The sequence below is a fragment of the Camelina sativa genome, chromosome 18 (genome assembly GCF_030686135.1).
Source record: "Camelina sativa cultivar CO46 ecotype springtype chromosome 18, ASM3068613v1".
Taxonomy (NCBI): domain Eukaryota; kingdom Viridiplantae; phylum Streptophyta; class Magnoliopsida; order Brassicales; family Brassicaceae; genus Camelina; species Camelina sativa.
In genome coordinates, this window is record NC_141897.1 from 12,312,934 (window position 1) to 12,337,260 (window position 24,327).

The 24,327-nt window shown below is 38.7% G+C and overlaps 2 protein-coding genes, 1 non-coding gene and 1 pseudogene across 8 annotated transcripts; 2 read left to right on the plus strand and 2 right to left on the minus strand.

Annotated features, from left to right (window-relative positions):
* Window positions 1-229: 229 nt before the first annotated feature.
* On the minus strand, window positions 230-336 carry LOC147922811 (small nucleolar RNA R71). The gene has a single exon (XR_015589850.1). It is a non-coding gene; the product is annotated as a small nucleolar RNA R71 (small nucleolar RNA).
* A 7,411-nt stretch (window positions 337-7,747) lies between these two features.
* On the plus strand, window positions 7,748-8,950 carry LOC147922812 (F-box protein At3g28330 pseudogene; annotated as a pseudogene).
* A 2,574-nt stretch (window positions 8,951-11,524) lies between these two features.
* Window positions 11,525-12,948, plus strand: LOC104760886 (F-box/kelch-repeat protein At5g48990-like). 2 transcript variants are annotated; one of them, XM_087498007.1, is made up of 2 exons: window positions 11,525-12,373; window positions 12,466-12,624. In XM_087498007.1, the coding sequence occupies exons 1-2, from the start codon at window positions 11,615-11,617 to the stop codon at window positions 12,484-12,486; spliced, it is 780 nt and encodes a 259-aa protein (XP_087354133.1). In that variant the 5' UTR covers window positions 11,525-11,614; the 3' UTR covers window positions 12,487-12,624. The 2 variants fall into 2 exon arrangements, with proteins under 2 accessions (XP_087354133.1, XP_010482183.1); XM_010483881.3 differs by having other exon boundaries at window positions 11,525-12,948.
* A 2,972-nt stretch (window positions 12,949-15,920) lies between these two features.
* LOC104763265 (F-box/kelch-repeat protein At5g48990-like) lies at window positions 15,921-22,747 on the minus strand. Of its 5 annotated transcripts, none has more exons than XM_087500030.1 (3): window positions 22,144-22,747; window positions 16,596-16,699; window positions 15,921-16,484 (listed from the first exon to the last, which is right to left on the minus strand). In XM_087500030.1, the coding sequence occupies exons 1-3, from the start codon at window positions 22,517-22,519 to the stop codon at window positions 15,921-15,923; spliced, it is 1,044 nt and encodes a 347-aa protein (XP_087356156.1). In that variant the 5' UTR covers window positions 22,520-22,747. The 5 variants fall into 5 exon arrangements, with proteins under 5 accessions (XP_087356156.1, XP_087356155.1, XP_019095533.1 ...); XM_087500029.1 differs by having other exon boundaries at window positions 15,921-16,421; window positions 16,503-16,705; XM_019239988.2 differs by having other exon boundaries at window positions 15,921-16,713; window positions 22,170-22,747.
* Between the last annotated feature and the right edge of the window lie 1,580 nt (window positions 22,748-24,327).

The following is a 24,327-nucleotide window of genomic DNA, read 5'->3' on the forward strand; positions in this document are numbered from 1 at the left end:
TTTGGCAATGGAAGACCCCCTTGATTACTTAGATCAATTTGATAGGTTTTGTGGGACTGTTAAGATCAATGGTATCTCTGAAGTTGCCTTCAAGCTTCGCCTCTTCGCATTCTCTCTTGGTGATAAGGCTCACATTTGGGAGAAGAATCTGCCTCACAACACCTTTACCTCTTGGGATCAATGTAAGAAGGCTTTCCTTTCAAAATTCTTCTCTACTACAAGAACAACAAGGTTAAGAAATGAGATATCAAGCTTTTCTCAAAAGGGAAATGAGAGTTTTTGTGAAGCATGGGAAAGATTCAAGGGGTACATCTCTCAATGTCCACATCATGGTTTCTCCAAGGAGTCACAATTGAGTACACTCTATAGAGGAGCTTTGCCTAAGTATAGGATGCTACTTGATACAGCAAGCAATGGGAACTTCTTGGGTCAAAATGTTGAACAAGGAATGTTGTTGGTTGAGAATCTTGCTCAAAGTGATGGGAACTATGGAGAAGATTATGATAGAACTCCAAGGGACTATACTGATATGAATGAGCAGCACCGCAAGGATATCAAAGCATTGAATGATAAAATGGATAAGATGATTCTTGCAAATCAAAAGCCAGTTCACTTTGTCATGAGTGTGGACTTTATCAAGGTTATCAAGAAGGTATGGAAGCTTGTGTTGAGAGACAAGAAGAAGTCAATTATGTTGGTGGCCAAGGGTATAACAAGTTCAATCCTAATTACCACAACCACCCAAACCTCTCTTACAGCAGCACCAATGTGGAGAACCCACAAGATCAGACTTATCCACCACAAAAACCTGCTGGTTTTCCTGCTCAACCCAACTATCAGCCTAAACCTCAAGGGAACTACCAAGCCAACACTCAAACTTATTCCCAACCTCATCAACAAATGAATGCACCACACCCTCAAAGACAAGTAGATGACACAACTACTCTACTTAAACAAATCCTAGAAGGCCAAGGGAGAAGTGCCATTGAACTTGTCACACAGATGAAGAACATGCACAACAAGGTTGAGAATGTTTATGGTGAGTTAAATGATAAGATTGAGAGGTTACAAACACAAGTCCAGGGCTAAGCTTCTTCCTCTTCAACAAGACAAATGGGTTCTCTACCTGGAAAACCAGAACCAAACCCAAAGGAGTTTTGCAATGCCATCTTCAAGGAAGAAGTGAACAGGGTCACTAGTATGAATTTCGAAAAATCAAAAATGGATAGCCATGCTGATGAGAATGAAAGGTCTATTGAAGAGATCTCTGCTCTCCTATATGGTTATGCTGTTGAGGGTTTGGTGGTTGCTAAAGTTGAGAAAACTGAGAAAGGATCAAGGGGTAAGGAGATAATTGCCAAGGAGGTTGAAAAGAAAGATGAACCAAGTGTTGCTCTTCCTCTTTATAGTCCTCCAATTCCATTTCCACAAAGGGTTCTTACAAAGGCCAAAAAGAAAGTGCTCTCAAGTTTCAAAGCTAATATGAATAGAGTTGGAGCACATTTGCCTTATGTGGATAGCTTGTCTCAAGTTCCTAGCCATATAGAGTTCATCAAAGCTATTCTAGCAAACAGAGAGAAGGTGGAAGAAATCATGGGAATTTTTGATTCACCAAGTGAACAACAACCCAGACCAAAAACACTTTCCAAGCTTGAAGATCCAGGCAGATTTACTATACCTTGCTCACTTGGTGCTTTACAACTTGATGATGCCTTATGTGATTCAGGAGCAAGTGTTAATGTGATGCCACTTGAGATGGTAAAGAGTCTTTGGATCAAAGATATGAAGCAACCCTCTTCTTCCATCATGTTTGGAGATGCTTCTTCAAAATCTCCACTTGGTTTGATTGAGAACTATCCATTCAAAATTGGTGATTGCACAGTTCCAACAGACTTCATGGTAGTTGAGATGAAAGCAAACAACAAGCTCCCTCTCATACTAGGAACTCCTTTTCTCAACACTGTGGGGGCAAGCATTGATTTCCCAAATAAGAGAGTAACTCTTCTTCATGTGAAACCCAACACATCCTATCCTATCAAACCTTCCTCTACAATGTTTTGTGGAACAATCACTAGTGAAGAAGTAGCAACTAAGGAAGAGCATAGAGACTTGAATGATCAACATCAAGATCTCCAAGTTGATAAAGTGGGGATTAAAGAGACTACAAAGCTTGATGAGGACATTTTGGATGGTGAGTGTTTAGAATCTTTATTTGATGACCTCAAAGGAAATTCTAGAGAAGGGGATTTGGGTCAAGCAACAAAAGTTGTTGACAAGAAGAAGAGGAAGAAGAAACAAGCCCACCCTCCCACCATTGTTTCATCTCCTATGACTTTATGTTTGCATCCATTTGGGCTTGTTGATGGAGCAATAGAGTACAAAGTGAGGCACAACAATCCTTCTTCACCCTTTGCAAGTGTCAAAGCCAAGCTAGATCCCAAGTTCTCATATGACAAAGCTAGATCCCAAGTTCTCATATGACAAAGCTAAGCTTCATGACCTTCTCTCAAGAGTCATCACTATCAACCTCCACTCTCCTTCCACCAATTCAACAGGATCTCAAGGGAGTACTAAAGCTCCTCCACTCACTCCATTCCCTAAGGTTCACAACTAGGGCCAAGGTATGGTCCGAACTTTCCATTGTATATATCATTTGAGTCTTGTTTTCTTTATTTTGTTAGTCTCTCTCTTGGATTTTTCTCACACAGGGACTGTGTGAATTAAGTTTGGGGGAGGGACTAACCATCTAACATTGTGTTTTGTTTTGATTTTCATCTTTTGTGTGATGCATTGTTAATAGCTATGTTTTGAGAAAAATCAAAAAACTTTGAAAATTTTCAAAAAACCAAAAACAAATGCATGTAGTTTTGCATATTCATTCTTGTGTTTAGGATTGAGTCTAGAAGCATTTAGTATGCATTTGCATTTGCATTTGGGATAATAATGAAGCTACCTTGTTAGAAGTAGAGACTTAGGATTGAACCCACAACCTTCATTTATAATCTTTGGGGAAAAAATGAAGAGTCTAAGCTTAAAGCATTGTGTCACTTGAAAGCATTTTCTTCTAGTGTAAAGCTTGCATGATCATTGCAGCATCTATTTATTATTTGGACTTTAATTTGATCTTTAAATTATTTTGCTTATGGACTATGAATGCTAGCTCATGGAACTTTCATTTGGGTTAACAATCTCTATTTGGCACTCTGTTTTATTTAACCCAATCTCTTGCCATACCTTTGAACCCCAACCCTTTTCTTTCAAGCCTTGTGTTGATTTGTTGAGTGAGGCCTTTTTGTTGATAATGCTATAGGTTGTGAAGCCTTAAGAGTATTGAGAATGACAAATAACTGGTTCTTGTTTTAGCTAGGTTGGGAATCTCTACAACTAGCTAATAGGACTGGTTTTGAAAGAAATAGGTGGTTAGAATTTTGATTTGGGTAAAGGTTTGGAAACAAGAGAGATTAAGGGGGGGGGGGGAAAGAAAGAGTTACTTGGTCAAAAGAAAAGAAAAAGACCTATCCCTAAGGTTAAGTTTTGTTAAAAGCTCTAAGTCTCTAAGAATGAAAAAAAGAAAGAAATGTCTAGTTGTTGTCTCCTAGAAAAGTTTTACAAAAAAAAAGAATGCTAAAGCATAGTTTAATAATAATGGGAGTTCAACAAGAGAAGTTCAAAGAAGTAAAAAAAAAAAAAAGAAAGCTTGTGTTTAAGGTGAAGCCTTAGGGATATTCAAAAGTTTAAGACCATAAGTAAAGAAAAGAAAAGAGTTTGAGAGAAATGAAGAATGATAAAAAGGTAGAAAAGCTTCTAGGTGGGTAGAACATCAAGAGCTAAGCTTTGTATGCTCACATTATTATTAGTCTTAGATAGGTTTCACTACTATCTAGCATTCCTTTTTTTTTTGAGAGTAAACCACACAAAAACATCTTTGCCAACCACCACTTTATAAAAAGCCTTTCCCTTAAACCAATTGAGCTTGAATTATTTTCCATTTGCAAGATCACACCAAATACTTTAATGAATATGAAAGAGATGTTCAATAGGATTTCAAGTCTTTACCAATAGATAGAAAGTGAACAAGAGTAGTGTATTGTGAAAAGCATAGAAAAATATTTGTAAGGACTTTGATTGATCTTAGCACCATTGAATTACATTTAAGGATTGTGGTTTGAATCCTTTGTTGATGCTTTTTGGTTCTGAATTCTTTTTTCAAACCTCTCTCTCTCACTTTTTGTTTGGTTCTTGCTTGAGGACTAGCAAGTTATAAGTTTGGGGGAGTTGATATCTTGTGTTTTTATGTAATTTTAGAGCTTAATTCTTCATTGTTTTGTGCATATTCATGAGCATTTGGTTGTTTAGGTTGCATTTTGCATCAAGTTTGTTATCTCAGATGATGAAGTAGAGATGTACAAGGAAAGTGTGCTTTGGAGCCAAATAAGTCAATAATTAGCAATATAATGGAAGACACACATTTGGATGCACACAAGATGATTGATGATTCAGAACCAGTTTGCAGTCCCTCAAAGATCGACTCGTACGAAGAACTTTCTTTGGGATTTAGCTCCAGAGTTCTTCATCTACGTTATTGGAAATTGAGTAAGCTTTGCAATGGAGGTGATTGCAGGCCAATCAGATGTTCGTGTAAAGAGTTATACCTGTTTGAGTGAACGTATATACAGCCAGAGTGAAGACAGGATCCACACGCGGCCAAGAGCAGCGGCCAAACGGTGGCCGAGTAAAGACCAGCGGCCATCCCAATCGGTCAAGAGCTGGCCGATGGAGTTCAGTAAGAGGAAGATCGTTTACAGCAGCGGCCAAGCTCAATCGGCCAAGCCATGACCGCTGGAGCCACGCAACCTCATCAATCGGCTAAGCCATGGCCAATGGAGCTCAAGAAAAGAAAACACTGTTTACACCAGCGGCCACCACCATCGACCAAAGTGTGCCCGGCCATCCCAATCGGCCATCTCAATCGGTCCAAGCATGGCCATGTGAGACCATCACCACACTTGTTTTAGTTTTGATCCGGGCTTGACCCGGTTTGAATTGGGTTGACCCTGCTCCCTTTTATTTTGCTATAAATACTCTAACCCTATTAAGGGGAGACTTATCTCATATCACTTATCTCTTATCTCTTATCTTTTGTTTACCTCTTGTTTAGCAGCTACTTAGGATTCTTAAGCTTATTTACTTTTGGTTTGTTGAATGATTGAGTACTTCTAAGTTTTTAATAGCAATTTCTCTTTCAAATCTCTTAATCTATAATCTCTTATTATGATTTCACAAAGATCAAACTCTTTCCTTTGTGTGATCATGATGATGAGTGAGTAGATCATTAGAACTTTGGGCTAGGTATATTAGGGAGATAGATGATTGATCTTTGATGTCTAGAGCCTTATTTATGTGTTTCCTATCTTGTTTAATGTTAATAATGCTGGAAAGCCTTGATCAAGCTTGAATCTAGACATTAGGATTTCCATTGCCCAGAAGGTGTTTGACGAAATTCCTGAACCAAACTATTCAAGGGCTTTGCACTCCTAGCCAATGGAAATTGATTATTAGGGTGCTTAGTGGTATTAAGACTTGTTCTTAATGCATGCTAGCTTTGTGATTGCCTTTGGAAAAAGTTTATTATCACTTGATTAGCATAGGAATCTCTATCATGGAAATGGATTGATTTGCATTAGTGTTCTTAGCCATAGGATTGTTCTTGATTTTTGCCTAGACATCTAGGATTGGTTAGCTATCTCCCAAGTCAATTACCTTGCCCAAGGTTCACTTGTTTAATCTTGATTTAAAGTTTTTTTGTTAGTTGTGCTTTGTTTCTTTTCTTTGGTTTGTTTTGCTAGTTAAGACTGTTACAACAAACCAATTCCTGTTAAGAATAGATTAAGCAACTTTGTGTATTCTTAGTGAGTTGATTAATGAAGATTGTGAATTGATAATTTAATTGACTAAAATATACTACATCAGATTGCATCTTAATTATTAGTAAAGTTTCTCAGCTAGATTGATACCTTAAGGATTACAACTACGTAAGGTTAATTGAACCTGCTAGGATACACAAAAATGTTAGTATCAGGCTACAATTAAAGTTTGTGTAGTTGCTAAAAGATCCTACGGGTCTCGTGCCTCTGCCGTTTGTTTCTTCCTTTGATAACTCTCTTATATTTTCTTGTTTTGGTTTTACTTCCCTTAATGACTTGTGGTTAATGTTCTTCTCCTTTTGGCTTAGAATGGTAAGTAATCATCTTTTGTTTGTCTCTTCTGATCATATGTTGAAGAAAGTTAGCAAACCAAACAGTAAACGTTTAAGAACGCAACGGCGGACCCAAGTAGGGAGGTCAACTGACCTGGGTAAAAATCTTAAAATACATTGTTTTGCATGTAAATTATTGAAGTTTCAGTAGCTCAGTTGGTTTTTTTCAATATACTAACACCCCCAAACCCAAGTTCAATACTCGCATAGTACACCAATAATCTCTTTAGACGAAATTTGCATGACCGGCCATGTATGTAGCTTCTTTCAACTCATGTCAAATTTTGTGTTAGCAACATGATATTTTTGCAATGACTTTTATTTTTGATTCAGTCTTTTGCTCTCTGATCTGAAATTAACTTAATAATTACAAGTGAAGAAGATAGATGTATCATGTAGTGAGTAATGTACGGCATGTCTCTATGGCCCTTAATTTCTATAAATTCATGTGTGCACATGTTTTTGCTTATATATATTATCTGCACTCACTGGCTTTGTAGGATGAGTTCTTAATTTTAGTGTCTTGCAAGAAAACATGTGTTGAAATTAGAGCAAGAATACACAAAGAACAAAACATTTATTGATATTATTTTTGCTCATATAAATATCTGCATTCACTTGCTTGTAGATGATGAAGCTTATTTTAAGAATTTATGTCTCTTTGATAAACCCTTTGATGACAAACTCTTTTTGCTACTGTTTGATGAATGACGCATGAAACTAGCGGGTATCTTCGTTTTTGTTCTGAATATGTGTCGCGCGCAAAATGTCTATATAAATGTGACTACTATGATGAATGCTTTGTCATGAAGCTTTTAGCAAGACATTGCTTGTTTCACTTGTAAACATACTTTTTCTCTTGTAAGCTTACTTATTCCTTCAAAAATACTTTTGTTTGTGTTGCATACAAGAGTACAGTTCTCTTTGCATTCACAAGAAGATCTCAAGCTAGATACACTGTTAGTGCTTGTTTGTCTATTGTACAGTCCACTGAGCTTTCTCATTTTTGTAATAAATGACCAAATATAAAAAAATAACAAGGTTTCGGGGTTAATGGTGAGTCTTTCTTTCATGTCTAGTAGCCAACCAACAAAAAAATTGCCACTGTAACAATTTGAGGATCCTCTGTTTTAGCTACTTTTTCTTTTCTTCTCAGTCGAAGAAGTGTAATCTTATTCAGTTAACTCATTATTCAACTACATACTCTCGTTTTTAGATTCAACTGCAAACGAAATTAAATTGATCATGACTACACAGACTCAATTTTTGTTTAAGAAAGATTAAGCTCCAAAACTATGGTTCTCACAACAATACAAATACAAGTAATAAAAAAACCTCCAAAACCAATTATATTTTTTCTTCATCTTTTTACAAGACCCTCTTATTGTACCAGAGTCACCGACTTTAATAGGAGTAACCTTTTGCGACATACTCGTGGCCTTTTCTTGAGAACCCTATTCCGAACATACACACACAAACCCTAATCAAAAAAAACCCCTAACCCCAACCAAAGAGAGGAATAGGAAGATGAATTCTTTCACAGAGGACATATGGTCAATCATACTAGCGCGATTACCGCTAACGAGCATCATAACTTCCAAACTGGTTTGCAAGCAGTGGAAATCAATCGTCGAGTCTTCTTACTTCCGTAAGTCTCTGTACCAAAACTTCCGTAAGTCTCTGTACCAAAACTTGAATTGTTCTCCATGGCCGTTCCTTGTTTAGGATGATAAGGCTGACGTCGCAGCTCACTACGGATGCGAACGATCTACAGCTTCTTACATATTCTCTTTATTAACTGACAAGTTTGAGATTCAGAGAGAGAAATACAGATACCTAGTCTACGCTTACACCGACGTTGGGTTGTTTTTAATCAGTGTCGTATCTATCAGTATCATTCCAGTGTATGTGGTTAATCTAGTTTCACAGGATTGCGTGCAGCTCCCTTCTCATGGAAAAAATTACGTCCGCCCTTTGGGAATTGTCACACGAACTGAGAACGGCGTTGTTTTGGGTTACAAAGTTGTTTTGCTAGAATATTCTCATGGCTACGGAAACATGGATATAATTTTGTTGATTTAGTCGTCTGAGACAGGCTTGTGGAGTCTCAACATTGTCCATTTGCCTTCTCCTTTGTACTATCAGTATTTTTTTCATTCAATTAGTTTGAACGGGAATCTTTACTGGCTCAACCGGAATAGTGACAATGAAGATGTTGTCGTATCCCATGACTTCTATGCAACTGGCACGGATTCTGATACATGTTGTGTCACACTTTTCCCTGATTCAGGAAAACATCCCAAATTCAGAAGAGCATGCACTGTTTCTCAAGGATTTCTCATGTATATGAACGTAGTCTCTGATAAGTTAAAGACATGGAGGCTAATAAAGAGAGGGGAGTGGCAACCATTATCTGAAATCTATGCGGGTTTTATTAATCCCGGTTTCGACGATCATATTCCGTTGTCAATAACAAACCCTTTTAATGCTAAATCAGTCTATTTTTGGAGCAAGAAGCAAAACAAATTTCTACTGTTTGACTTATGCAATGGAAAGTTTGTGCTCCACAGTAAATTGGAACATAGCGGTCGCAGTCTGAGTTCCTTTGAATGCTCGAGAGTTACAGAAAGATCACACTTTTCCATCTTTGTTCTCGCACAAAAGTTGCATCTCATCCCACTGAGAAGTGTGTAGACATAAGACATATATCTATATATATATATATATATATATATATATTATGAGTAAGACTTCACTTTGTTTATATATATTACCTATTGTTAGTTCCTTATGCAAGATGATGAAAATGGTCCTCGGTTTATTTTAAGTGTTCTTGTCGGTCTAAGGAAGAATTTGGGCATTTTGTTGGTTTGAATCTTTGAATATATATCATTATGTGTGTTATATGTTGAGTTGTGTTAGGGTTAGCTTATTAAATTGGTGCCAATGACCGCTTAAATGATATGTTGTCTTGCTTCTTTTCATCATTTATCATGAAATGAATATTTTGTTTCTTCATTTTTTTTAGAGGTCAAAAAGAAGACCAGAGAAATATTATTACTTTTTAATGGCTACAAAGAATAGGACGATTTGGTGTGCAGTGATTTCCCTTAAGGCACAACACCAGGGGATTTGGGGAAAGTTTGAGTGGTTTGATGTTTATACTTACAGTTTCTAGTTCTTATGAATTTGTGGGTGAATCTTTAGTGATTTGTGGGGATTGTATTTTAATTATTGGATCTACAAGAAAACATGTGGTATGCAACTCCAATAGTTCCAAACTACTTTGCTATCGTCTTAAATCAATACAAAATAAAAGAAGGATGCATTGCATTCATGGTGTGACACATCAGCCTCAACATTTAAGCTGGTGTTGACACATCAGTTAAAAAGAGTAACCAATAAAATTCAAAAGTTAATACAAATCAGCTTTAATTTTGCTTATCTGTTACCGTTCCAATTGTTTTAAAAATCTAGAGAATAAAATCTAAAAAAAAACTGGAATCAAATTTCTCGATTCTCACTCCCAAATCTGGCACCACAAAGTCCCGCTTGACGCTCTCGCTAGATTTTGAGATTTGTTGTTCACTAAGTTTTGATTTCTCTCTCTATTTTAATTAGACTAATGAAACAAGAGATCCTCGCCTCTCTTTCTGCGAAACCCAAATCGCTAAACATGTAGACAAATTTTGAAAGTCCGTTTGCATTTTTGAAACTTCAATGACGGATGAGAAGGAGATCATTGATGACTATAGCTCAGATGAGGAAGACGAAAAAGATGATGATGATGATGATATCGATGGCGAGAGTAGCAGCAAAGAAGAAGACGATTAAATAAATTAGGTTATCATTGAAATTGGAATTGAATTTTTCTAACTATGTGTAAGAAATTGGGAATGTTGTTGCTACATATCTTGAGCTTGTGTCACCAAAATCTCTCTGTTAAGATTTGATTTTTAGGGAAATAAGATTGAGACTCATAAACATTTCTTAGCATGAGAAAGCTTTCTTATGGTAACCAAACTGAGTACTATTAGCCCCCCCCCCCCCCCCCCCAAGCATAGCACTTTTGTGGTTATATGTGTTGTTGTTGTATTAGTCTTATGATTACGAGCCCCATTTTTTGTGGAATCTATCTACTCTATGAATTCTTTTTTCTTTGTTATTAATTATGTATCTCAGGGTAAAAGATAGGAGCAAAGAAGCAGTTTATCAAAGATCATCTATTGCAAAGGTAAATTAAATCATGTATTGTTTTCTATACATGCCTCTTATGTTAATGCCAGAGATGTTGAAATTTTGTTTTACAAAGAGAGATTTTTGTTCTGTTTTACACTTATATCAGCTTGAATCAGAAAGTTTAGAGATTTTTATAATGTCTTTTGGTGATTTTTATAATGCTTTTCTCCAAAAGAGGATTTGTAAACTCTTGTTTTGATTACTCACAAGTATGATAATTTATCTTTCATATGAATGACAAATATGTATGAATACAGGTATGCATGTTTTTGTTTCCTTAAATTGGTGGTATAAAGTTGAAAGGACTTTGGGTTTCGTATATAATTTGACTGACTAATTTTGTTTTCATTGTACTTTTATTTCATGACCTTACATCATCATAATAGTGGTCATATTGTTACAAGTAGTGTTAATTCTTCAACAACATTGTTTCATTGATTCAATAAAAGTATCAAACAAACTCAATGCTAAAATAACATGCAAGTTAAAGATTTATTTGACAAATTGATCGACAAGTAAAATCTAAAAACAATCTTGCGGCGTAACGAGGATATTAATCTAGTGGTTGCTAAAATTTGGTGGCAAGATTTTTTAGTCATATAATAGTCGAAAAATAAAATATTGAACCACACTATGTGATCTTATTTTATGGTCTCACATTTGTGACTACACTAAGACTATAATATGTAGGCTTAGTGACATATACATCAGAGACTAATTAGTGACATATATTTATAGCGACTTCTCTGTAACTCGAATTCGTAGTCGTATATTTGAAATAAAAGACTAAATTGTGACTGTAAGAGTCGGATTAATATTCATAATCATATACTATAAATTAATTTTTTTTCTCGGTGACTTTTATTGATTTAAAAGATTAGAAAGCTTTTGAGTAAAAAAGAAAAGAAAAGATTAGAAAGCTCAAAGTATTGTTATGAGGCCCATTAAGATTCAATGCAGATGATTAAGCCCACTATTGAGAAATGCCCTTCATGTTATATGTGGCAACTCGATCATACCAACCGCACGCGCCTCTAAGAACAGTAAAGTGAAGTTAAAAATTTGTGCTGTGCAAGTCAGAGAAGAAATCGATTGGGTTCCTTTTTACCAACGGCGACAATGTTTTGGCGGAAGAAGAAGAGCAGCAAGTCGCCGACACCAAAGTCGAAGGAACCGTCGCCGAAATCGAACCCAAATCCGTCACTTCCACACGATTTGATAGTGAGCATCTTAGCCCGTGTCTCGAGATCCTATTACCCAAATCTCTCCTTAGTCTCCAAAAGCTTCCGATCGATCCTTGCTTCACCGGAGCTATACAAAACCCGAACCCTCTTAGGCTGCACCGAGACTTTTCTCTATGTGTGCTTACGCTTCCCTCATGAACCTAACCCTCGCTGGTTCACTCTCTACCCGAAGAAACCTAATCAAACCCTAATTAACAAGAAGAAGAAGAAAGAGGATCCAAGTCTTCATCTATTGGCTCCAACCCGAATTCTCAACTCTCCTCCATTGGAATGGTCAAGTCCAATTGCTGTTGGTTCTTATCTTTACGCCATTAACGCAGATATACATGATTCTCCATCCGTGTGGTACCTTGACTGTAGATTTCACATTTGGCGTGATTCTCCAAGAATGAGAATAGCTCACACCCGTACTGCATATGATGGGAATGTGTATTTGCCAGGAATGTATGAAAAGCAAGATTCTTTGGACTGCGTTGAAGTGTACAACACAGAGACTCAAGCTTGGAATCCCGTGCCGCCCAACAAACGGAGATTCGAATTCAAAAAAATGGATGGAATTATTTACATTCACCTTAAAGTAGACCCTCCTTGGCATACTATGGCTTTTAAGCCAAAGGATTCGACATGGGAAAGTGTAGGATTGCATATGCTTGTGGATCGGGTTTCTTTTTGTACGGTAGATGAGGTAGACTATACTTATGTCCCTTGTACTTGTTGTGCCATTAGATGGAGAGCACGAAAGACTGAGGGAGAAGGAGGTTCCAGAAGATTAGAGGGTTTAGAAGGGTTACCTCAGTTTGCTAAGTCTGCTTCTGTTAAATTAGCAAATCATGGTGATAAGCTGGTTGTTTTGTGGGACAAGTCTGTGCAAAGATTTGGGTTTAAGAAGAAGATGATTTGGTGTGCAGAGATCTCACTTGAAAAACGCAACGATGAAGAGATTTGGGGGAAAGTCGAATGGTCCGATGAGGTTCTTTTAGTGCCCAGTTCTTATGAATTCGTGTGTGCTAAATCTGTTACTGTTTGACAGGTTTGGACGTAATTAATGAATATGGTTTGTATCCCTTACTTTCTTGACATTTCTTTGGCTTGTAGTGCAGATGATTAAGTTTATTTTGGGACTTTTCTGTCTCTTTGATAAACCCTTTGATGGCAGAGTCGTTCTGCATACGGTTTGATGAATGTGACTCATGAGACGTTTTTGTTTTATATGTGTTGCAAAATGTCTTTATATGCGACTACTATGATCAATGCTTGTCTTGTCTTGTGCTTTTAGCAGACATTGTTTTCACTTCTAAACATCTGCATTCACAGTACTCACTTGTAGACATTAGACTGATTAAGCTTACTTTTAGCTAGAGTCACTTGCTTGCAGATAATTAAGCTTTTTTTTTTTTACTGCCAGTTTTGATAATCCCTTCGATCCCAAATTCTTTATGCTAATTTTTGATGAATGACTCATGAGAGTAGCGGTTTATGTCGTTTTGGTTCTGAATTGTAAGTGTTGCAAAATGTAGACTACTATGACGAATGCTTGTTCTGTGCTACATTGTTTTCACTTCTAAACATATGCACTCACTTGTAGACTCATTACGCTTTACTTTGTCTATGAAAATACTTTTGTTTACAGTTCTCTTTGCTTTCACAAGAAGAGCTAAATCAAGATACACAGTTAGTGCTTGTTTGTCTATTGTACAGTGCATTGAGCTTTCTTGTGCAATTACAAGATGAAAAAAAACAAAGAAAAAAACCGGGTTTGGAGGTGAGCGTGTAATCTTATTTGAGGAATTGAAGAAATTGCCACTGAAACGATTTGAGGATCTTCTGTTTTAGCTACTTTTTCTTAACTTCTCAGTCGAAGAAGAGTAATTTTATTCAATTAAAAGAATTAAATTGATCACGCCTACACAAACTCAACATTTGGTTTCAGAAAGATTAAACCCCAAAACAAATGGTTCTCGAATCTCGACTCTTTAAACCACACAAGATAAGGTAAAAAAACGTTCTGAGTAGCATTAAAACAGAGGATCTATGGTCAGTCATATCATACAAGTGCGATTACTAGCCCTGGGCATTCGGATTTTTGGTTCGGATCGGATCGGATTTTTCGGATTGGAGTATATAAAATCCGTTTAGAATCCGGTTGTTTATTGGATCGGATCGGTTTGGATTTGTTCGGATCCGGATCGGTTTTCAATTTTTTTTTAAAAAATCGGAACTTAAACCGAAACCTTTATATATGTCATTTGGAAAGTAAAATCAATAATTCAGAATAGCTCAGATGGTTATAGAGTGTGTTCCTTAACCTCAAGGTCACCGTTCGATTCCTCCTTCTGGTGATTTGACTTTAAATTTTTTATAAGCGATCCATTTATAGTTAATGGGCTTCTAACAGGCCCGAAAATAACACCAATTAAACCCAAATGTATAAAAAATTAAATATGTATTCGGTTTAGCGGATAACTGATCGGATTTCGGTTCGGATCGGTTTATATCCGAAATCCGATTCACGATCAAGACAGAAACCGATCGGTTTTTACACAATATCCGAATCCGATCAAAATTGGTTTTTTGGATCGGTTCGGATCGGTTTAATCGGATTCAGTTTATTTGCCCAGGGCTAGCGATTACCACTAAAAACCATCTATGGGCTGTTGTTACATCTTGTCTTTCCTAATAAGTTTGAAATTCGGAGAGAAAGATATACAAATACCGAGTCTGGGCTTACAACCCAACGTATCAGTCATTTTCTCGAAATTAGGCACAGTCAAAACATCTTGAGGAACATCAAAGCATAAAAACATAACTTTATTCATAGTTCTGAAATATTACAATTTGTAACCAAGAGAAAAATTAATCAGAGATCCACCTTTCTCTAGTGATCCGATATTGGAAGTAATTTATATATATATCACTTCATTTAGCTTCATGAAATTACCAGCTTATCAAAAATTAGGCAACAATAAAAAATAAAAATTAGAACTCATAGCAAGTAAAGTACACGATCTCGAGAATTATATTATTGAAGTCAAATCAAAACCCTAAATTTGTATTCACTTGCAAGTAGGAGAAGAAACCAGCGATTTCCCCCCAACAATGTCATCCTCAAAGAAGAAGAACAAGTCGCCGACATCGGAATCGACCTCAAAATCCATCACTTCCATATGATTTGCTATTGACTTGCTTCGCACGCATATCAAAATTGTACTACCCGACTCTCTCTTTAGTCTCCAAGAGCTGTTGATCCCTCGTTGCTTCACCGGAGCTTTACAAAACTCGGTCTTTGTCAAACTGCACGGAGAGTTGTCTCTATCTGTGCTTAGAGTTCCCTCCTGACCCTAACCAACATTGGTTTACTCTCTGCCGAAAAACTAATCAAACCCTAACAGAGAAATCAACTGGATATGTTTTGGTCCCAGTCCCAATTCCCAACTCACCTCCTGCGCACTACGAGGTTCTCGTTGCGTTAGATTCTAATATCTATGCCATTAGCGGATGTGTGGAGAATGCACCCTCGTCTAGCGTCTCAATCCTGGATTGCCGGTCTCACACATGGCACGTGGCTCTAAGCATATGGATGAATCGAAATTACCAAGCTGCTAATGTTGTTGATGGAAAGATTTATGTAGCAGGCTTTAATGGGATGGATGTTTTCGATCTAAAAACACAAAATTGGGAGCCTGTCAGGAGATCTTTTGGGGAATTGAATAGTCGTATACACAGAAGTGTAGTGCTCTTGCTTCTACTGTTTGATGAATGCCATACGTGACAGATCTAACTGTGTTGAATCATTAGTGATTTGTGGGTATTATATTCTATCATATAGCACAGATTTAAATGTGGTTACAGACAATGTCTATTAGACATCCTTTCGTCGGTATAAGCGTCTCATGATTCACATTCATCAAACAGTAGCAAAAAAGGGCTTGTCATCAAAGGGTTTTTATAAAAGAAGCAGAAAAGTCCCAAAGTAAGCTTAATCATCTACACTACAAGCAAGTGAATACAGATTTAATATAAGCAAAAACAATGTCAATATCTTTGGCTTTTTCGTTTTGTTCTTTTTTGTGTATTCTTGCAAAAACATGTCTATCGCATTACGCTAAAACACAAAACATTCATTCCAAAGTGACATACTAAAAAAGAAAGAAAGCGATACAACCAGATTCATCCAAAACCTGTCAAACAGTAGCAGATTTAGCACACACAAATTTATAAGACTTAGGGACTGTAAGAGCGGCATTGAACCACTCGACCTTCCCCCAAATCTCTTCATTGTTGCGTTTTTCAAGTGAAATCTCTGCATACCAAATCATCTTCTCCTTATACCCACTTCCACGCACATACTTGTCCCACAAAACAACCAGCTTACCACCACAATCCACTAAATTGACAGTACTATACTTAGAAAACTTAGGTAACCCTTCCAAACCCTCTAATCTTCTCCAAACTGCTCCCTTAGTTCTATTTTTTCTCCAAATAATCTTTACACAAGGTTGATAATGAAAGGCTACGTTATCTATCATGCAAACAGAACCCAAATGAGTATCCCATCTTACCATTTCCCATGTCCAGTCCTTTGGCTTTAAAGCCACATTTTCCTTAGTAGTAGAATCCACATCAAGGTTCAAGTAAATCTTTCCTTCCATATTTCCGAATTCTAATATTCGCTTTTTAGGCGGCACGGGGTTCCATGTTTGAGTGGTAGTGTTGTACACTTCAACACAACTCAAAGAATCTGGACTCTCAGAGCTTCCTGCTAGATACATATTCCCATCAAAATCACTATTGATGTGAGCCAGTCGCATTCTTGGAGCTTCAAGCCAAGTGTGAGTTCGACAGTCGAGGAACCAAACGTTAGAGCATGGAGAGTCTTCGATGGATGATGTAATGGCGTAAGGATTAGAACCAACCGCCACAAGACTTGACCATTCCCCAGGAGGAGAGTTAAGAATCGGGGTTGGTGTTAGTTTAGGCGGAATGAGATTGTTGGTTTAGATTAGTTTGGAGAAGAGAAAGAAATTGTTGAGAGAATTAGTGAACAAGAACAAAGAGAATAAAGAGAAGAGATTCAGTATTAGAATAGCATCCATACAATGTCGGCTGTAGGCCTTAAATAGAAATAAAAACTAGGGCTACTCTTATTACAAACTTGATAACGACATAAGGAGAGAGAAGGGTGTGTCCCTATGGTGATAGCGACCTCTCGTTGCTTCTCTTAGGGGAACATGTGATCTCTAACGGCTCTTTGCCATCTTCTCGATCCTTCTCTTCCTCATGGGCCTTTGTAGAACACTCTCAGCCCTTTATTCACATCATTCGTGGTCGGCCTCACCAAACCGTACGGACGGCCCTAACACATAACCGTACGGACGGCCCTATCACATAACCGTACGGACGGCCGATTACACTCAAGGTTATCTTGATCAATACTCCCCCTCAAGTTTAGTCGAATGAAATGACTAAACTTGGAACCCATGAAGCATCACCTCATTAAAAACCTTGGCATAGAAGACCTCATGTGACAAAACTATGTCAAGGGAAAAAGAGTGTGATGTCCATGGATTAAGTGAGGTGATCAAGGGCGAGTGATGTCTACAAGTCCAAGTCTGCTATGAATATGTTCACAAACCTTGGAGCTTGCAGCTTTGGTGAAAATGTCTGCCAGTTGGTCTTGACTCCGAGTATGACACGGTAGGATGACCCCTTCTTCTATCTTCTCTCGAACCTTGTAGCAGTCAACCTCAATGTGTTTGGTTCTCTCATGAAACACTGAATTAGTAGCAATGTGAATCGCAGCCTCATTGTCGCAGTGGATGGTGATTGGTTTCTTTGAATCAATGTCGAGGTCCTTGAGGAGTGCCTTCAACCAGGTCTGTTCATTTGTTAGCTTCCGCATTGCTCTATACTCGGCTTCAGCACTAGAGCATGAGACCACCTTCTGCTTCTTTGACTTCCATGTGACCAAGTTCCCACCAACAAATGTACAATACCCGGTAGTTGACTTCCTGTCCAATGTATCTCCAGCGTAATCAGCATCACAATAGCCCACTATCTCCGTGTTTGAATTCCTGCCCATCCATATGCCTTGACCCGGGCTTCCTTTAAGATAGCTAAGTATCCTCTCTACAATGCTCCAGTGATACTTAGTCGGAGCCTGCATGTATTGACTCGCCTGGTTGACTGCATAACAAATGTCAGGCCGCGTGATCGTGAGATATATGAGCTTCTCCACAAGTCGCCGGTATCTTGTAACGTCCTCATATGGTTCATCCATTGGATCTTGCGGTTGTCCCTCCATGGCCCGAATGCTCTCCCCCTTTCGCTTGGCCTGGTAGCCTTCGTCCAGTGGAGTGAGAGACGGTCTTGCGGCGAGGCGGCCAGTCTCGGCCAAGAGATCAAGAGTGTACTTCCATTGAGAGAGAAACAGGCCGCCTGGCGAGCGAGAGATCTCTATACCAAGGAAGTAACAAAGCTCGCCGAGGTCTTTGATGTCGAACGCAGAGTGAAGAAAAACCTTGGTGGCCTGAACGCCCTCTTGATCATCGCCGGTGATGATAAGATCATCAACATAGATGAGGACGACGACTAGACCATCGGGAGAACGACGAGTGAAGAGGGTGTGGTCTGGTTCACAACGTTTGAAGCCTTGATCTTTGAGCGTAGAGCTCAACTTGTGGTACCAGGATCGAGGAGACTGCTTGAGACCGTAAATGGCCTTGCGAAGTCGGAGGACCTTGCCGGGTGCAACCATGTCTTCTAGCCCTGGGGGGGGGGGGGGGGTGCATATAGACCTCCTCTTGAAGCTCCCCCTGAAGCAATGCATTCTTAACATCCATTTGCCAAAGATCCCAAGAGAGGTTAGTGGCAACGGAGAGCACCACCCTAACAGTATGAAGCTTGGCGACTGGGGCGAAGGTTTCCGTATAATCCGACCCATATGTTTGAGTAAAGCCACGAGCCACAAGGCGAGCTTTGTACCGTTCGATCTCACCAGTGCTTAAATACTTGATGGTAAAGACCCATCGCGAACTGACAGCCTTCTTGCCTCTAGGCAGGTCGGCTTCATCCCAAGTGTGGTTGCGAACCATGGCACCAGTCTCATCGGATACGGCATCTCGCCACACTTGATGATCATTGGCCTCATCGTATGTCTGGGGTATATAATTAGCATCAATAGACCCTAGGAATGCTGCATGATCAGGCGGCATCACGGCAAGCGAACAAACGGCCTGAATCGGATGGGCAACCGCTTGATTGTTGTAATACACACGCTTGTTCTTCCAGGTAGATGGATGAGACTTGACACGTTCGCTCCGTCTGAGTGGTATGAGAGGTGTGGATGAGGCTGGCTGACTTGGCTCGGCGGTAGTAGTAGCGCCTCGTACCAGCTCGGCGGTAGAAGGGGTAGGCTCAGCGGGAGGTGTGGGAACGACTCCTTCGGATATGTCCTCTCCCGGCTCAGGAAGTTGTTCCTCAGGACGTGGAGATGGATCATGATCCTCTGGGGGCTCTGCCAGCTGTGTAGATTCATTGGAAGCTACTGGCGGTAACTGTGCCCCGGGACAAGATTGTTGTGTAACACCAAGATGATCTAGTAGGAATCGTAAGTTGGTCGCACGGTCAGTGGTAGAGTGAGATAGGTCCTTAAGGCTGTTCCAGTCTTTTGTCTCATAGTAGCCTTGATCTTCCAGAAACTTGACGTCTCTAGACACGTACATGCGGCCATTGACCGGATCATAGCACTTGTAGCCTTTTTGTGTGGTTGAGTAACCAATAAACATGCTTTTTTTACTCTTTGCATCTAGTTTACTCCTCTTCTCTCCTGGAATCAAAACAAAACCCACACAGCCAAATACTCGTAAATGGTCTAATGATGGTTTAGTTTTAGTAAGAATTTCAAAAGGAGTTAGGTCGCTTAGGATTTTTGTTGGCGTTCGGTTGATAAGATAGCAGGCTGTCATGACCGCATTTCCCCAAAAACGTTTTGGCACATTCATATGGAACATCATTGACCGCGCCACCTCCATAAGGTGCCTGTTCTTCCTCTCCGCCACACCATTTTGTTGTGGAGTGTACGGGCAGCTCGTTTGTTGTAGGATGCCATGTGTGGATAGATGTTCTCTAAGTTTGTGACTAGTGTATTCTCCTCCATTGTCTGACCTAAGCACTTTGATCTTGGCATTAAAGTGATTAGTGACATAGTTTTGGAAATCTATAAATGCATCATACACACGGTCTTTAGAGGGTAACAAAGTTATCCAAGTATATTTCGACTTTTCATCAATAAAGGTCACAAAATACTTGTTGTTATCTCTAGACAAGCATGGTGATGTCCAAACATCAGAATGAACCAAATCAAAGCAATTTTCATAAATGGTAGAAGATTTAGGAAACACAGTTCTACAATGTTTCCCAAGGATACAAGACTCACACCTAGAACTACTAAAAGAAACATTAGGCAATAACAACTCAAGAGCACGAGAGTGGGGATGGCCTAGTCTAGCATGCCACAATGCATCATTATCATTCTTATTAGACAATAAACAAGAGGTAAGTGAAATAGAATTAGGACTTTGTGAAGTCTTCTCTAAAGTATAAAGGTCTCCGGTTCCATTTCCTTCCTCAAGTATCTTTCCAGTTTTAATATCCTGAAAATTAACACTATTAGGACCAAAAACAACATAGCAATTCAAATAATTAGCTGCTTTCTTTACTGATAGGAGGTTAGACGTGAATGTTGGCATGTAAAATGCTTTAGAGTTATGTTCAAGCAGTTTTAAATTACCAACACCTTTTACAGGGATCCGATCACCATTAGCAATAACCACATTACCTAAAGCTGGTTCTATATTGTCTAGTAGACTCGGGTTGCTAATCATATGGTGAGAAGCCCCCGAGTCAATGACAAGCATTTTAGAAGGTTTAGTGGCAAAGAATGTGGTACCGGATTCTTTTAGTGCGGCGATGGACTTAATGAGAGCCTCCAAGTCAGATTTTCTCACGTAGTCTCCATAGGACGCAGCCATCGCCGTTGTCTCCCCCTGGCTCACCGTTCCGGGTGCTTGACCGCTTGTACCTTCATGAGACAGATTCGCTTTGAACTTAGCTGGCTTGAGATGTGGGTGAAGGATCCAACACTTGTCCCTCACGTGACCTTTCTTCTTACAGTGGTCACACACCACCGTCTTCCTCTCGTCCGGCATGTAGACCCCCTTGTTAGCCTTAACCAGCTCGCCCTTCAAACTAAAGAGACCGAGAGACCCTTGTTCCTTTTGAACCTGAGCACATACGTCGTCAAGAGTAGGCAGCTTGTCACCACGGAGTATGTGTTTGATGAGGTCGTTGAAGGCAGGGTTGAGGGTAAGGAGCAAGCCAAAGACTTTGTCTTGCTCCTTCCTTTCGTTCAGAATCACCGGATCGATGGTGCTTGGCCGGAGCATCTCTAGTTCGGCCCACAATGACCGAAACTTCCCAAAGTGCTTGGTAAACTCCAAGTCTTCTTGATCGAGGCTGTTAATGGCCTTCTTGACTTCAAACACACGGGTTAGGTTCGTGACATTCCCGTACACATTAGCTAGCGTGTCTCATAGTTCCTTCGCTGTCTCACAATATGAGTAGGCTTCTAAGATGGGCGCGTCCAGCGAGTTTTGAAGGATGGCAAGCACGGTCTGATCCTCTTGGAACCATTTGATTTCCTTTTCGAGTTCAGCCTCCTTGTCTTCCTCTGTTTCTTCTTTGCTGTCCTCTTTGTTGGCTTTCTTGGGGAGTTGGTTTGTTTCCACATGAATCCAGAGTCCCCGGCCTTTGAGTACCACAGGTTTTGCAGTTTCCATGGCAAGAGAAAGAGTATAGTTTTCTAGAGGGTAGAGAAGTAGACTAAAGAGTGAGTTTAGAGAGTGGTAGATCGAGAAACTTGCTCTGATACCATGTTAGTTTAGGCGGAATGAGATTGTTGGTTTAGATTAGTTTGGAGAAGAGAAAGAAATTGTTGAGAGAATTAGCGAACAAGAACAAAGAGAATAAAGAGAAGAGATTCAATATTAGAATAGCATCCATACAATGTCGGCTGTAGGCCTTAAATAGAAATAAAAACTAGGGCTACTCTTATTACAAACTTGATAACGACATAAGGAGAGAGAAGGGTGTGTCCCTATGGTGATAGCGACCTCTCGTTGCTTCTCTTAGGGGAACATGTGATCTCTAACGGCTCTTTGCCATCTTCTCGATCCTTCTCTTCCTCATGGGCCTTTGTAGAACACTCTCAGCCCTTTATTCACATCATTCGTGTTCGGCTCACCAAACCGTACGGACGGCCCTAACACATAACCGTACGGACGGCCCTATCACATAACCGTACGGACGGCCGATTACACTCAACGTTATCTTGATCAATAGTTGGAGCCAAAAGATGAACACATGAATCCTCTTTCTTCGTCGTCTTCTTCTTCTTTTTAGTTAGGGTTTGATTAGGTTTCTTCCGGTAGAGAGTGAGCCAGCGAGGGTTAGCTTCATCAGGGAAACGTAAGCACACATAGATAAAAGTCTCGGCTCGACCTAAGAGGGTTCGGGTTTGGTATAGCTCCGGTGAAGCAAGGATCGATCGGAAGCTTTTGGAGACTAAGGAGAGATTTGTGTAAAACGATCTCGAGACACGGGCTAAGATGCTGACTACCAAATCATCTGGAAGTGATGGTTTCTCGAGATGATCACTAAGCGTAAACGACGGTTTCTTCGTCTTCGTTGTCGGCGATTTCCTCTTCCTCTTTAAGGGCGACATGGTCGAGATCTTATCGATATGAAATCGCCGGTGATGAAACCTACAGAGAACGAATTCTCGAGCGCGTTAGATTTACACGCTCTGGGGTTGCGCATGAGAAGCATCCACACCGAACATGAAGGCTAATTTTTTGCCTCAATTAATTAATTTTTTGGAAACACAAAGTTTATTTTTTATTTTGACCCAAAAAAAGAATTACGTTTTCAGATAAATGTGGTTGAATTACGTTTTTTTTTTTTTTTTCCTGATTACAATGTGCTATTTTTTACTTGGAACTCAAACAAAATTACATGGTTTTTAAAGACCCTCTTGTTGCAACAGAGTCACCGACTTCAATAACCTTTTGCACTATACTCGTGAGCTCGTGGCCTTTATTTTTCTTGACACACACACACAAACTCCGTGAAGATGAGTGATTCTTTGACAGAGGATCTATGGTCAATCATACAATACATTCCGTCTTATCACCGTGGGAAGTGTTTAGACAAAAAAATATATATGCAAGACTTCACTTGTTTCTTTCGTTTTTATTTTTTTGTTTATATTACCGTTAGTTCTTTATGCAAGATGATGATCATGGTCATGGTCATATATGGTGCTTGGTTTATTTTAAGTGGTCTGGTTGGTCTAAGGAAGAAAATACTTAGGGCATTTTGTAGGTTTGAATGATCCTAGAATCTATATATATATATGTTAATTATATGCATGCACAGAACACTTTAATTTGAATTGTGTTAAAGTTCGTTTATTTAGTGCCAATTACCGCACAAATTGCTCTGAAACGCTGTTTTAGTTGTTTACACGTATGAACAATACACATACTGAAGTGTTTGTTCTCTATTAAACAGACAAGTCGGAATTAAGTTGCCTTCTTGCAGAGATGCATACGTGTGGATTTTTGTATATACAATTTGTTTCAGAATTTTAAATTAATTTGATTAAAATAATTATATGCATCAACAGATCACATTTTCCCTCTTTTGTTCTCCTTGAAGGATTTGCATCTGATCCCAGCTCAATAACAGATATAAAATAATTAAAATGCATGCTTAGGACACTTTGTAAGTTTGATTGTTTGATTGCTTGATTACCATAGATTACAATCAATGCCTCTAGAAAGACTACACTCCATCGCCCATAATAATGCTTCAAGCTCCGAATGAAGTGAGGACGAACTGCAACGCTGACATGTTGCACCCATAACTAAAGTCTAATTCTCACCATCACCACACCACCATCCCAATCCTGAATTTGGTTCTATAGATATCCTTTTTGACATACTCCTTTGCAAAAATACCCATTTTCTTTGAATATTTTCATTTCTATCATCTTTTACACAATTACAATATGTTAGATTAATTCTTAGAATTTTTTTTTTTAGGTTTGGATTCTCTATTTTATATTTAGGGTATAGTTTTTAGGAGGTAGAGTTTAGTATTTAGGGTTTAGGGTTTAGAATTTAATCATTTTATATATTAAAAATGGACACCGTGAAAGGGGTATTTTTGAAAAGTGACATAGAAAAATGTGTATATTTGAAAATCCTTTTTTAATCATTTTATTGAATTTTTCCAAATTTCGATAATCCAATAAAAAATTCATATTTTCTTTTGTTTGTTTATTTTTTATGTTACATAGTTTAAAGTTGATTTACAATCTTATTTTTTTCTTAAAATAAAACATAAGTTCAACTAATACTCATTCCAAAAAAAGATATATATATGTATATATATATATATATATTGTATACAAAAAGATAAAAAAAAAATCAATAGCATATTATTTATGGTTATACTTATATAATTTAA

Excerpts from the sequence above, each read along its gene's own strand:
- LOC104760886 (XM_010483881.3), top strand. The coding sequence starts at position 11,615 with ATGTTTTGGCGGAAGAAGAAGAGCAGCAAGTCGCCGACACCAAAGTCG.
- LOC104763265 (XM_019239987.2), bottom strand. The coding sequence starts at position 22,519 with ATGTCGCCCTTAAAGAGGAAGAGGAAATCGCCGACAACGAAGACGAAG. Across the intron at positions 16,706-22,143 it reads TTCATGTGTTCATCTTTTGG|CACCAACCCCGATTCTTAAC; the intron begins CTCCAACTATTG and ends CGCCTAAACTAA.